At 47.5% G+C, this 15702-nt stretch overlaps 1 protein-coding gene across 1 annotated transcript in view; it reads left to right on the top strand.

The window, feature by feature from the left end:
• Window positions 1–15349, top strand: part of LOC138365149 (uncharacterized) — a 58631-nt gene extending 43282 nt beyond the window's left edge. Inside the window, exons 3-6 of the mRNA XM_069325229.1 lie at window positions 5955–6656; window positions 7495–7641; window positions 12220–12402; window positions 12518–15349. Coding sequence (XP_069181330.1) covers window positions 5955–6656; window positions 7495–7641; window positions 12220–12402; window positions 12518–13030 — 1545 coding nt within the window. The 3' untranslated portion in view covers window positions 13031–15349. The remainder of the gene's footprint in view (window positions 1–5954; window positions 6657–7494; window positions 7642–12219; window positions 12403–12517) is intronic.
• The last annotated feature ends 353 nt before the right edge of the window (window positions 15350–15702 follow it).

Here is a 15702-nt window from a genome sequence, read left to right as displayed (position 1 = left end):
ATTTAGGATTTGATGCCAGTTCCTTTCTCACTTCCAGCCTAATGTTTGTTTTATCCTGGTTGTTGCAGTGTTTGGCGTCCTTTGCTGCTGCTTCTATTTTTTCCTTCTCCTTGGCCACTTGTGCATAGGTGAGTTGCATATCTTTCTTGCACTGTTCTATTCCCTGTGTAACTTCCTTCGTCTGTGCTGACAAAAGCTGTTTTTCCCTGTTGAATTTCCTTACCTAACCTGTCATAGTCATATAAGTTTAAATTTGCTTTAACTTCTTCCAAAGCTGTTTTTGAGAGTTTATTTTCCTTTTCCATGGCTTTGTAATTTGTTTCCAATTGATTCTTGTCCTTGCATAAGTCTTTCACTTTCACTAGGTCTTTCAAGACCTAAAACTTTGCTACTCAAGTGGTCATTACTTTCTTTCAATTTGCTGATTATTTCTACATGATAGTTCACTATAATATCTAATTTTGCCAATTTGTTGTGTAAACTGCTTATATTAATGCTTTCTTTATTAAAACCCCCAAAATCTAGCTCTGTTTTGTTTTCCTTCTTGCTAGTGGCCATCTTAAATACGTTTGTCTGCACTGTAAACACTGGGGTCACTTTTTCTCATCCAATTTTTCACTTCACTTTGCACATTCGTGTTATCTCACCTATTTTTCCAAAGCACACTTTTATGTTCCTTGGGACACCACTCACTATCATCAACTTGTACTACAATACTTAGGAATTGTGAAATATCCTGAAGCTCCTCTGATGCAGGTGCTGGCACTAGGGATGTCACCTTTTGAATTGAATTGGAATGTGATAGATTCCTGCTGCTTCTCATGGTGCCTGAACTTTGAGAGCAATGATATGAAGACAGACAGGACAGACTTTGGAAGGTGCAGAAGAGTTTTAGTGGCATGAGAGGAAATATCACTAAAAAGTGGTAGTGGCTCCAGGAGTCTATGCCTCCGGCAACCACCAAACCGTGACATCACAAGCCATTTTCTGGACCCCACTGGGGCCAAAGTAATTACAATTTTGTATTTATTTCAACATATATGTGATCATGGACGGGTATTTATCATTATTAGAAGCACAAAAAAAAATCGAACAATTTATTTGCTGCGCACCAGGGGTTTGACATATTTGTGGGCAGAACAGTGCATCAGAAGCCATTTTCTGGACCCCACTGTGGCCAAAGTAATTACAATTTTGTATTTATTTCAATATATATGTGATCATGGATGGGTATTTATCATTATTAGAAGCACACAAAAAAAAAATTTGAACAATTTATTTGCTGCGCACCAGGGGTTTGACATATTTGGGGGCAGAACAGTGCATCACAAGCCATTTTCTGGACCCCACTGCGGCCAAAGTAAGTACAATTTCGCATTTATTTCAACATATATGTGATCATGGAAGGGTATACAGTATATCGTTATTAGAAGCACAAACAAAATTTTGCTAACAATTTATTTGCTGCGCACCAGGGGTTTGATATATTTGGGGGCAGAACAGTGTAGTGATTAAGGCAATCATAGGTGTATTGTAGTATTCCAAGCTTGGGTACAAGATGGAGCCCTGAGGCTTCCAGTGAGCATCTGCCAGCTAGAAAAAATTACTAGCTTGCCACATGGCCGGCCGTGGGCAGGCTCATTTTGAAGGTAACAACCATGTCAGACGTATTCACAGCAAGCTCCCAGTCCCCAGCCAGCTGTGTTGTTGAGAAAACACTCTCTGATGGTGAAATACAGGGCATATTGCTTGAAGATGACCATGCCAGTGATATTGATAACGCAAATCTGGACAAAGACCTATCACAGGTGTCTGATACTAGTGAATATGGATATTGAAGTGGACAATGTAGAGTGTGTGTACAGTACACAGCTCTCACCAGCCCTGCCGTGCCGACCAAGGTCAACACCATCATTCAACTTGAATACAAATAATTAGCTAAGTTAAGACTTAGATTAATATTGTAATACATTAATATCATATGGTAATAATACAAGCTGGGCAAGGATATGCAATGTAAACAGGCAAAAAATAGAGGAGAACAAAGTGAGAATTAAACAAAGAATTAAGGTTATGAATAAATAAATGGATTCAGATTCAAGATAGTTAATAAAATAGGATACATATAATTAATCAAATTAAAAATTCAGTAATCTCTTAAGATTATAATACAGTAATATCATATGGTAATAAGACAAGTTGGATAAGGGTATGCAATAGAAACAAACACATATGGGCTGGAGACGTTGATGTACTTAAAGCTTAAGAATCCATTAACAATACTGGAATATTAGACAACAAACAAGACTAGTAGCTAATATTAATGGACTGATATATAAGTGAGAAATTAAATGTTTTTTTTTTAATTCACAAAGTAATGAATTAAGGATTCAGATACATTGACAAATTAAGAGTTCAAGGTTCATAAAATTTTGTGAAATGGAAGTCTTAATAGTAAGAGATAATTGGGTAAGTTGCAAATATTTTAAGCTAAGAATCAGATAACTAGACAAATTAAGCATTGAAAGAATTATTACATTTTATAAAATTGAAGTGTTTGTAGTAACAATTATAAGAGGATAAATTACATGTAAATGAAGCCAATAATATAAAGAAGCCTTTAGTAACTAATATACAAATATAAAAAAAGCAAATATAAAAAATATAAAAATATAAATATATACAATATATACTATATATAATATATACAATAAAATATATACAATAAATATAAATATATACAAATATAAACAAATTTAAATATGATTAGGCTAGGTAAGGCTTGGTCACTCATGTGTTACTCTCAGCAATGACATTGGAAGTTCGCTGACTTCCAGTTCTGTCACAATCAACAAAGAAAGTTAGTAATTGTTGGACACTTGATTTCATGTCTTTTGCCTGTTCTTTCTTAGCAATGATCGTTCCATTCCTGGTGTAGCACTGCTTGATAAGATTTGAGTTTTGTTTGTGAATATGATGCAGTCTGTAGAGGAGGATCAACACTGCTTGGTAAGGCACTCATTAATATAAAGGTTGGTTTTATATTTGTAGCTGATTGAATGAGGTCTTACTTATCATTGGGATAAGCTAGTTTAGTGAGCATCTGTCTGGTGCTGTGGTGATTGTTTTTATCTATTCTGATAGATTTAATAGTATCATTAAAGTTTATCTCTGATCTAATCAGTTGATGGGCTACACTTGAACAGTTTTGACCTTCTTGTTCTTCAGGCAGTTCAGTAGAGCTGATGATGAACAAATCATGGAGTTTTTGTTAATACTGTTGTCTGGAGAGCCTGAAACACTTATAAATTCAGTACTACCTACCTAACTACACATGCTGTATTGCATATTAATGGGTTATAAGCCAGTCCAAACAGGGTATAAGTATGGAATACTATAACTCTCATACTGGGTGAGGTGGATATTATGAGGGACTGGTGGCTCACAACAGTTGTCACTAACCTGTTTTGGTGAGTGTATTAATAACACTTTCACGCTTCGATGTCGCTTTCCAGTGACATCCGTTTTTCTCCTGGGCCGTCTCGGATGACGCGATCTGAAATCATCCATTAAAATATTTGTTAAAAATTTAAATTTTAACTGATCAATCTGGGTGTGGTTTCAAAATGAGCACCTTTAGATTGCACACAATTTGATGCCAAAATGAAAGACGTAACATGAAAATTGATGTCAGAACACTGGAAAGATATAAATAATTTTGTGGTGATGAGCGTTAAAAAGTGTCCAAAAGTTAAAATATTTGTTCAAATTCTATTTATTGTTTTATTATTATGGGACTAGTTTTAAAATATGCGCCTTTAGATTGCGCACAATTTGATACCAAAATGGAAGACGTAACACGAAAATTGATGTCAGAACACTGGAAAAAATATTTAGTATTCTAGTATTTCTTTTGTTTTTGGCTATGATGAATTGTTCTAAAATTAATGGTAATTACTGTACCGTAGTGTATAGGCCGCTCCACATCCCCCTTATCCCCCCAGGTGGTCCTTCCCAACGCTCCCCTCTCCCCCGACACAACCCACCCACCCCACCCCCGACTACACCATGCGCCTCGAGCCACAGCCATACGGGATTAATACGGTACGGCCCGCGGCCTGGCTTTCATATCCGGACAATTCATTCCTTGTCTGGCTGACTGTCCGGATATTGCAACATCGGCAGCAAGTTAACCGGCCTAGATTTTTATCCGGACAAACGCCTGATTTTCTGGCTCCTATGGACATTTTGGCCGGATATTGAGATAACTTTATCCGGTCACGATTTTGACCGTATAAGGGTGTTTTCCGGATATTCGAATCCCGGATAATCAAGTGTCTACAGTAATTATTTTGTGTGACATGACATTGGAATTGAGCTGTGTTTTATCATTCTGTTAATTTTGTGAGTATAGATTGTTTTTTTTTGTTTGTTTTTCATTTTGTTTTGTTTTTTTAACTGTTTTTCTTATATTTCAGTGATGAGAACATCAGATCATTTGATGTTCCTAATTTTCTAATGGGAACATCAGATCATTTGGGAATGCATTAGACGAGGGAGTGGGGAATGGTGGGGAGGACGAGGGAACGGAAGTGGGGGGGGATGGTGAGGGGGGACAGGGGAGGGGGTAATGATGGGAAGGATGAGGGGATGGGGGAGTTGGGGATGGTGACATGGGGACCGGGGAATGGAGAATGGTGGGGAGCACAAGAGGACAGGGGGAGTGGGTGATGGTGAAGAAGATAGGGGGACGGAGGAGGGGGGGAATTATCGGGCGGATGAGTTGGAGTGAGGGATGGTTAGGAGGCCAAAGGGATGGTGGAGTGGGGAATGGTTAGGAGGAGATGGTGGGGAGGACTAGGGGACAGGGAAGTGGGGAATGGTTGGGAGGACGAGGGGACGCGGGAGTGAGGAATGGTTGGAAGGATGAGGGGACTGGAGAATGGTGGGGAGGACTGGGAGACAGGGGAAGGTTGCTGTGGCTCAACAACGTACATGCGTTGTTGAGCCACAACAATGCGTGGCCAATTACAACTAGTAAAGAATAATGTATAATGGATTAATCAGGTCCAAGCCACAAAAATAAATACTGTATAGTTATACAATAATTAAATGGAATAAATGCTAACACACTACACTTTACCTGTATTTCGGAGAGTTGATGGCATATGTGGAAACTAGTGAGGCAGAGGAAGAGAGATGTTCTTTGGCAGGGGAGTTCCCTAACATTAAAACTTCTGGAAGTTGTGCTTCTGATGTTCTTTCTCTTTTCTGTCTTTTTCTGTTTCCCTCATTACACTCACTGAATGCTTTCATTACAAGAAACTTGTCCAAGGATGATTGTTTTTGCCTGTGCATTAAAATGTTTTTAAATTGAGACATAGCATTGTCATTCAACAGATTTATAACATTGTTTGTCAAGATGATAATTTCAAGGAAAGGTTGGCACTTTCCCTCATTTTGCACACATTTCTTTTAATAGAGAACTAGAGTTAGGCATACCAAACTCTGTAACAAGAGTTGACACTCAGGTACCACTCTCATATTTAGCTGTGAGTTCTTTCTTTATCTGTATCGTGATTCTAACCGTTATTCTTTTTGATTGGCTCATATCACAAACTTTCATAGATGACATGGTGACTTATTTACAATAAGAATATAAAAAATATCCTAGAGAAAAGTGTAGTAGGTTGTGCACTGAACAACAGCTATGGTGAAACTGATGCATCAGGGACGCGTGTTTACATCTGAATGCAAACAGACGAATACCGAACATGAACACAGCGTCTGAGTACCGAAAAGTGCGAATTATGAGCAGTGCAAATACCGAGGCTCCTCTGTACAAAGAAATTATGTAAATATTATGTAATTTGTATCGGTAAATACAGGACAGTACTGTAATATTACTTTTTGTTCTAAATTCTTCTTGCTTAACCAAATATTTTTTTCCACAGGATAACAAACCAGAGGAATGTTCAGTGTGTTTTAACGATTATGATGACAATCAGCTACGGCCTCGCACACTGCCGTGTGGCCACACATTCTGCTCCCAGTGTATTGACAATGCTATCAAGAATGGTCAGCTGACCTGCCCCAGCTGCCGTGCCGAGCACGCTGCCACAGCTGCTACTCAGTTCCCAATTAGCTATGCTGTGGAGGCATTTGTTAGGAAACTCAAAAATATCCAGCTAACAGCTGAGGAAGTAGTGCCAGCAAAACCTTATGAAGGTCCCGCCAGAGGCATCAGTAAGAAGTTACATTCCCTGGTGCAGGAGCAGAAGAGCATCATCAGCACCCTCATTATTAGCTGTGAAGAGGTATTGTCCCAGCTGGGGGAGTACCGGGGGCAGCTGGGGGACTGGAAGACTCACCACCTCCAGCTCCAGAACAGACTCTATGCTCTGGTAGAGCAGAACAAGTCAGCAATGAAGCTCTTGGAACTGGAGGATACCAGTGTGGAGGATATGACAACACAAGGAGAGGAAGGGAAGACACAGCTACAGGCCATGTTGGGAAGCTTCGACACAGTCAACACCCCACAGAAGGTTGACACAACCATAGACCTTGCTGATGAGTGCAGCATGAAGGTAGAAGATTGGCTCCAGAAATGCCAGACACTCTTCCCAGATGTCAAGACTGTCCACACCTCAGTGAAGGTACGCTGCTGAAGGTCACATTGTTCTCACCCAACTGAGTGTAGTATTGCCTCTATATAAACACTTTTGACATGGAGACACATCAAGATGAGAGTTGACTTCATAGATAGGAAACTTTTTGCTTTAACACCTGAAACATTGTTATTAATAAAGTCAACTGTCATCTTGGTGTTTCTCTACACTGTGGTCAGTGTAGAGAAACAAAATTACTTATGTTGTCAAATTACTTTACTCATTCTGATGCTTCATTATAGTCCAGTTACTTTACTCAGAGCCTGATGCTTCATTATAATCCAGTTACTTTACTTAATGCCCGATGCTTCATTATAGTCCAGTTACCTTACTCAGAGCCTGATGCTTCATTATAATCCAGTTACTTTACTAAATGCCTGATGCTTCATTATAGTCCAGTTACTTTACTCAGAGCCTGATGCTTCATTATAGTCCAGGTTCCACCATTAATGTTTGTGTTGGTAATGACAGGTGCAGGACACCATCAGGGAGGCCCCTGGAGATGATGACCACAGAGACAGGTGCCACAGCTGACCCCATACACCTGGGAGACTCGGCCTCCACCATTAATGTGTTGGTAATGACAGGTGCAGGAAACCATCAGGGAGGCCCTTGGAGATGATGACCACAGAGACAGGTGCCACAGCTGACCCCATACACCTGGGAGACTCGGCCGCCACCATTAATGTTTGTGTTGGTAATGACAGGTGCAGGAGACCATCAGGGAGGCCCTGGAGATGATGACCACAGAGACAGGTGCCACAGCTGACCCCGTACACCTGGGAGACTCAGCCTCCACCATTAATGTTTGTGTTGGTAATGACAGGTGCAGGAGACCATCAGGGAGGCCCTGGAGATGATGACCACAGAGACAGGTGCCACAGCTGAACCCGTATACCTGGGAGACACAGCCACCAGCATCATGAAAAAAGTTCAGGAAATCACTGGACAGATCCCCCAGAAGCAATTAACAGTAAGTTTTTTATTTTCTCTCATAGGTCATATCTCAAGATAATGAATTGCGTTTTGAGAAGAGGAAGTTTGTTCTTAGGTTTACCGAGGTTCCCCAAGTTCTACTACTGACTTTCCTTAACATACAATCCACAATACGATCTAAAATATTTGTCTAACTCCTGGATAAATATATTCTGGTAAGTGAACAGATGAACAGATCAGGTGAAAGGAAACATGGGAACCTTTTCTGTCCTCCATGATGATTAAACCTGTGATCCTCTATTGAACCCGGGATCCTGGCCCCCCCCATCCCTCACAAGAGGCACAGAGAGCGGGTGACACTCCACCAATCTACCGGGAAAGCATCCAGGAGGACAGTGAAAATAAACAGACCACTGCTGGCTTCGAAGAGACTGAAGCCTTGAAACTGCCAACAAACTTCTGAAACAATGCCAGCACCAACCCCATGCCAGTAGAGGGGGGCTGGAGCTACTGGTGCAGCACCAACCACCTGCCAGTAGTAGGTTGCTGGAGCTACAGGTCCAGCACCAACCCTCTGCCAGTAGAGGGGGGAGGGCTAACGCTACAGGACCAGCAGCAACCCCCTGCCAGTAGAGGGAGGCTGGAGCTACAGGTCCAGAATCAACCCCCTGCCAGTTGAGGGGGGCTAGAGCTACAGGTCCAGCACCAACCCTCTGCCAGTAGAGGGGGGCTGGAGCTACAGGTCCAGCACCAACCTCCTGCCAGTAAAGGAGGGCTGGAGTTACAGGTTCAACACCAACCCTTGCCAGTAGAGGAGGGCTGGAGCTACAGGTCCAGCACCAAACCCCTGCCAGTAGAGGGGGGAAGGAGCTGCAGGTCCAGCACCAACCCCCTGCCAGTAGAGGGGGGGGGGGCTGGAGCTACAGGTCCAGAACTAACCCCCTGCCAGTAGAGGTAGGCTAGAGCTACAGGTCCAGCTCCAACCCCCTGCCAGTAGAGTAGGGGCTGGAGTTACAGGTCCAGCACAAACCCCCTGCCAGTAGAAGGGGGGGGGTGCTAGTGCTACTGTTCCAGGGCCAACCCCCATGCTAGTAGAGGGGCCTGTAGCTACAGGTCCAACACCAACCCCCTGCCAGTAGAGGGGGGCTGGAGCTACAGGTCCAGCACGAACCCCCTGCCAGTAGAGTTGGGCTGTAGCTACAGGTCCAGCACCAACCCCCTGCCAGTAGAAGGGGGCTGGAGCTACAGGTCCAGCACCAGCCCCCTGCCAGTAGAGGGGGACTGGAGCTACAGGCCCAGCACCAACCCCCTGCCAATAGAGAGGGAAGGGTGAAGCTACAGGTCTAGCAACAACCCCCTGCCAGTAGAGGGGGGTGTCCTGAGCTACTCGTCCAGCACCAGCCCCCTGCCAGTAGAGGGGAGGCTGGAGCTACAGGTCCAACACCAATCCCCTGCCAGTAGAGGGGGGCTGGAGCTACAGGTCCAGAACTAATCTCCTGCCAGTAGAGGAGGGCTGAAGCTACTCGTCCAGCACCAGCCCCCTGGCAGTAGAGGAGGGCTGGAGCTACATGTCCAGCACCAACCCCCTGCCAGTAGAAGGGAGCTGCATCTAAAGGTCCAGCCCCAACCCCCTGCCAGCAGAGGGGGGCTGCATCTAAAAGTCCAGCCCCAACCCCCTACCAGTAGAGAGGGGGCTGCAGCTACAGGTCCAGCACCAACCCCCTGCTAGTAGAGAGGTGGCTGCAGCTACAGGTCCAGCACCAACCCCCTGCCAGTAGAGGGGGGCTGGAGCTACAGGCCCAGCACCAACCCTTTGCCAGTAGAGGGAGGCTGGAGCTACAGGTCCAGCACCAATCCCCTGCCAGTAGAGAGGGGCTGGAGCTACAGGTCCAGCACCTATCCCCTGCCAGTAAAGAGGGGCTGGAGCTACAGGTCCAGCACCAACACCCTGCCAGTAGAGGGGGGCTGAAGCTACAGGTCCAGCACCAACCCTTTGCCAGTAGAGGGAGGCTGGAGCTACAGGTCCAGCACCAAGCCCCTGCCATTAGAGGGGCGCTGGAGCAACAGGTACAGCACCAATCCCCTGCCAGTAGAGAGGGCTGGAGCTACAGGTCCAGCACCTATCCCCTGCCAGTAAAGAGGGGCTGGAGCTACAGGTCCAGCACCAACACCCTGCCAGTAGAGGGGGGCTATAGCTACTGGTCCTGCACCAACCCCCTGCCAGTAGAGGGGGGCTGAAGCTACAGGTCCAGCACCAACCCCCTGCCAATAGAGAGAGAGAGAGAGGGGTCTGCAGCTTCAGGTTCAGCACCAACCCCATGCCAGTAGAGTTGGGGGGGGGGCTGGAGCTACAGGTCGAGCACGAACCCCCTGCCAGTAGAGGTGGGCTGGAGCAACAGGTCCAGCACCAAACCCTTGCCAGTAGAGGGGGGCTGGAGCTACAGGTACTGCACCAACCCCCTGCCAATAGAGGGGCAGCTGGTGTTACAGGTCCAGCACCAACCCTCTGCCAGTAGTGGGGGGGAGGGGGTAGAGCTACAGGTTCAGCACCAACCCCCCGCCCCCCCCCCCCCCCTGCCAGTAGAGGGGGGACTGGAGATACAGGTCCAGCACCAACCCCTTGCCAGTAGAAGGGGGCTGGAGCTACAGGTCCATCACCAACCCCCTGCCAGTACAGTAGGGCTGGAGCTACAGGTCCTGCACCAACCCCCCTGCCAGTTGCGAGGAGGGCTGGAGCTACAGGTCCAGACCAACCCCCTGCCAGTAGAGGGGGGCTGGAGCTTCAGGTCCTGCACCAACCCCCTGCCAGTTGAGAGGAGGGGTGGAGCTACAGGTCCAGCACCAACTCCCTGCCAGTAGAGGGTGCTGGAGCTTCAGGTCTAGCACCAACCCCCTGCCAGTAGAGGGGGCTGGAGCTTCAGGTCCAGCACCAACCCCCTGCTAGTAGAAGGGCGCTGGGGCTACAGGTGCAGCACCAACCCCTTGCCAGTAGAGGGGGGGCTGGAGCTACAGGTCCAGCACCAACCCACCCTGCAAATAGAGGGGGGCAGGAGCTACAGGTCCTGCACCAACCCCCTGCCAGTAGAGGTGGGCTAGAGCTACATGTCTAGCACCAACCCCTGCCAGTAGAGGGCGGCTGGAGTTACAGGTCCAGCACCAACCCCCTGTCAGTAGAGGTGCACTGGAGCTACAGGTCCAGCACCAACCCCCTGCCAGTAGAGGGGGAAATGGAGCTTCAGGTCCAGCACCAACACCCCTGCCAGTAAAGGGGGGCTGGAACTACAGGTCCAGCACCAACCCCCTGCCAGTAGAGGGGGAAATGGAGCTACAGGTCCAGCACCAACCCCCTAGTGTAAAGTAGGGCTGGAGCTACAGGTCCAACACCAACCCCCTGCCAGTAGAGGTAGGCTGGAGCTACAGGTCCAGCACCAACCCCCTGCCAGTAGAGGGGCGCTGGAGCTACAGGTTCAGCACCAGCCTCCTGCCAGTAGAGGGGGGCTGCAACTACAGGTCCAGCACCAACCTCCTGCTAGTAGAGAGGTAGCAGCAGCTACAGGTCCAGTACCAACCCCCTGCCAGTAGAGGGGGGCTGCAGCTACAGGCCCAGCACCAACCCCCTGCCAGTAGAGGGGGGAGGCTGCAGCTTCAGGTTCAGCACCAACCCCCTGCCAGTAGAGGGTGGGCTGGAGCTAAAGGTCCAGCACCATCTCTTCTGCCAGTAGAGGGGGGGGGGCTGGAGCTACAGGTCCAGCACCAACCTCCCTGCCAGTAGAGGGGTGCAGGAGCTACAGGTCCAACACCAACCCCCCTGCCAGTAAAGGGGGACAGGAGCTACAGGTCCAGCACCAACCCCCTGCCAGTAGAGGGAGGCAGGAGCTACAGGTTCAGCACCAACCCCCTGCCAGTAAAGGGGGCTCGATAATGGCGCTGACACTGCCCACAGGTGATAATGGGGCTGACACTGACCACAGGTGATAATGGAGCTGACACTGTCCACAGGTGATAATGGGGCTGACACTGTCCACAGGTGATAATGGGGCTTACACTGACCACAGGTTATAATGGGGCTGACACTGTCCACAGGTGATAATGGGTCTGACACTGCCCACTGGTGATAATGGGGCTGACACTGACCACAGGTGATAATGGGGCTTACACTGACCACAGGTTATAATGGGGCTGACACTGTCCACAGGTGATAATGGGTCTGACACTGCCCACTGGTGATAATGGGGCTGACACTGCCCACTGGTGATAATGGGGCTGACACTGCCCATGGTTGATAATGGGGCTGACACTGTCCACAGGTCATAATTGAGCTGACACTGGCCACAGGTGATAATGGGGCTGACACTGTCCACAGGTGATAATGGGGCTGACACTGACCACAGGTGATAAAGAGGCTGACACTGTCCACAGGTGATAATGGGGCTGACACTGACCACAGGTGATAATGGAGCTGACACTGACCACAGGTGATAATGGGGCTGACACTGTCCACAGGTGATAATGGGGCTGACACTGCCCATGGTTGATAATGGGGCTGACACTGACCACAGGTGATAATTTGGCTGACACTGACCACAGGTGATAATGGGGCTGACACTGTCCACAGGTTGAGGACCTTCGCAGGAGGATGAGGGAGCCCGTCAAGAGACTAATGGAGGCTGGCCGGGTGTTGGCTGTCCAGGAAGACCAAGATGGCCGCCGCTCCGCCAGGATAACTTTACAAGACGGACAGCTGTACCTCCACCCACTCCTGCGTCAGCCCACGCCCGCCCACGCCCACACCCTCCAGGTGACTTTATTACACCCACTAGTCTTACTGACATTACTGACTTACTGAGTTTTGATAACTAATATGATAACATTTTGTTATACAGTTACAGCATGATTTATTTCATTTCCTGCAGGAGAGTGAGGTTGTGGGCGTGCTGGAGCCCTCCTGCACCCTGGCGTTCCTTGACCTCGGGTGGGCGGGGTCAACAAGAGGGCGGGTCACCATCCGGCTGACCCCTGACACTCCCCTGGCCAGACAGTTTGTGTTGTTGTGTACGGGCCAGCGGGGCCACACCTACCGCAACACTAAACTGTTGAACGTGGAGTACAAGGGTGGGCCGGGGGAGTGGGTGGAGGGCGGAGACTACGAGAGTAATGACGGTGAGGGAGGAGCCCCACTGCTGCCTGACCTCCAGGGGCAGTACCGGGAGACAGGCCGGGCAGGAGATGTGTGGGCCAGGTGGGGGCCGGGGGGTCCCAGGTGTGCCCAGTTCGTCATCACCACCAGGGACCTCCAGGATGGTTTCCCGTGGCCAAATGTCTTCGGTGATGTGGTGAGCGGCCTGGATGTGGTGAGGGCAGCAGTCAAGCACAGTGACATTACGGAGGTGACTGTGGTGGACTGTGGTGTTGTGCTGCCACTCTAGTTCACTGTACCACCCCCATCACTACTGTGGTGTTGTGCTACCACTCTAGTTCACTGTACCATCACTACTGTGGTGTTGTGCTGCCACTCTAGTTCACTGTACCATCCCCATCACTACTGTGGTGTTGTGCTACCACTCTAGTTCACTGTACCATCACTACTGTGGTGTTGTGCTACCACTCTAGTTCACTGCACCATCACTACTGTGGTGTTGTGCTGCCACTCTAGTTCACTGTACCATCACCATCACTACTGTGGTGTTGTGCTGCCACTCTAGTTCACTGTACCATTGCTACTGTGGTGTTGTGCGGCCACTCTAGTTCACTGTACCATTGCTACTGTGGTGTTGTGCGGCCACTCTGGTTCACTGTACCATCGCTACTGTGGTGTTGTGCGGCCACTCTAGTTCACTGTACCATCACTACTGTGGTGTTGTGCTGCCACTCTGGTTCACTGTACCATCATCACTACTGTGGTGTTGTGCTGCCACTCTAGTTCACTGTACCACCACCATCACTACTGAGGTGTTGTGATGCCACTCTGGTTCACTGTACCACCACCATCACTACTGTGGTGTTTTGCTGACACTCTAGTTCACTGTATCATCACCATCACTACTGTGGTGTTGTGCTGCCACTCTAGTTCACTGTACCATCACCATCACTACTGTGGTGTTTTGCTGACACTCTAGTTCACTGTACCACCACCATTATCACCACTGTGGTGTTGTGCTGCCATACTAGTTCACTGTACCATCACCATCACTACTATGGTGTTATGCTGCCACTCTAGTTCACTGTACCATCACTACTGTGGTGTTGTTCTGCCACTCTAGTTCACTGTACCATCACTATCACTACTGTGGTGTTGTGCTGCCACTCTAGTTCACTGTATCACCACCATCACTACTGTGGTGTTGTGCTGCCACTCTAGTTCACTGTACCACCACCATCACTACTGTGGTGTTGTGCTGCCACTCTAGTTCACTGTACCACCACCATCACTACTGTGGTGTTGTGCGGCCACTCTAGTTCACTGTACCATCACTACTGTGGTGTTGTGCTGCCACTCAAGTTCACTGTACCATCACCATCACTACTGTGGTGTTGTGCTGCCACTCTAGTTCACTGTACCACCACCATCACTACTGTGGTGTTGTGCTGCCACTCTAGTTCACTGTACCATCACTACTGTGGTGTTGTGCTGGCACTCTAGTTCACTGTACTACCACCATCACTACTGTAGTGTTGTGCTGCCACTATAGTTCACTTTACCACCATCATCACTACTGTGGTGTTGTGCTGCCACTCTAGTTCACTGTACCGCCGCCACCACCATCACAACTGTGGTGTTGTGCTGCCACTCTAGTTCACTGTACCGCTGCCACCACCATCACTACTGTGGTGCTGTGCTGCCACTCTAGTTCACTGTACCACCACCATCACTACTGTGGTCTTGTGCTGCCACTCTAGTTCACTGTACCATCACCATCACTACTGTGGTGTTGTGCTGCCACTCTAGTTCACTGTACCACCACCATCACTATTGTGGTGTTGTGCTGCCACTCTAGTTCACAGTACCACCATCATCACCATCACTCTTGCATCACCATGGCCTGCGTGTTTTGATCCCAATGTATCTAATACCTGACAATCACGGCTTTATCACCATCAATGGTATATCTTCTCAATACTGTAACCTATCATTGCTGTATCACTATAGCTTCACTATCACCTCTGTATATCACTATCACCTAAGGCCCCACACTTGAGGTCATATACTGACTAGTTGAGTAACAAATTGTTGGTGTCACTATATGACAGCTGTTGTCACTGTTATATCACCAACAACTCTATCACATAACACTGTCACTGCTACACCAACATCATTTCTCTTTCACTGCATTATCACCTCACTGATATTTTTCCTCCTTTCATATACTGATATATCACTATCACTGCTACAGCACCACTACCTCATCATCACTGCTATATCACCATCACTGTCATATCACTATCACCTCAGTATCACTGCTATATCACCACTATACTATCACTGCTATATCGCCTCACTATCACAGCTATATTACCATCACCTCACTATCACCGTCGTATCATCACCTCAGTATCACTATCACACTATCTTTATTATATTACTATCACTGCTATATCACCATCACCTCACAATCACTCAGGTGTGTTGTGATATTACCATACTGGTCCATGGTGTGTTGTGATATTACCATACTGGTCCATGGTGTGTTGTGATATTACCATACTGGACCATGGTGTGTTGTGATATTACCATACTGGTCCATGGTGTGTTGTGATATTACCATACTGGACCATGGTGTGTTGTGATATTACCATACTGGACCATGGTGTGTTGTGATATTACCATACTGGTCCATGGTGTGTTGTGATATTACCATACTGGACCATGGTGTGTTGTGATATTACCATACTGGACCATGGTGTGTTGTGATATTACCATACTGGTCCATGGTGTGTTGTGATATTACCATACTGGACCATGGTGTGTTGTGATATTACCATACTGGACCATGGTGTGTTGTGATATTACCATACTGGTCCATGATGTGTTGTGATATTACCATACTGGTCCATGGTGTGTTGTGATATTACCATACTGGTCCATAGTGTGTTGTGATAT

Source organism: Procambarus clarkii, chromosome 15, assembly GCF_040958095.1.
Source record: "Procambarus clarkii isolate CNS0578487 chromosome 15, FALCON_Pclarkii_2.0, whole genome shotgun sequence".
Taxonomy (NCBI): Eukaryota; Metazoa; Arthropoda; class Malacostraca; order Decapoda; family Cambaridae; genus Procambarus; species Procambarus clarkii.
This window is presented reverse-complemented; position numbering and strand designations above follow the sequence as displayed.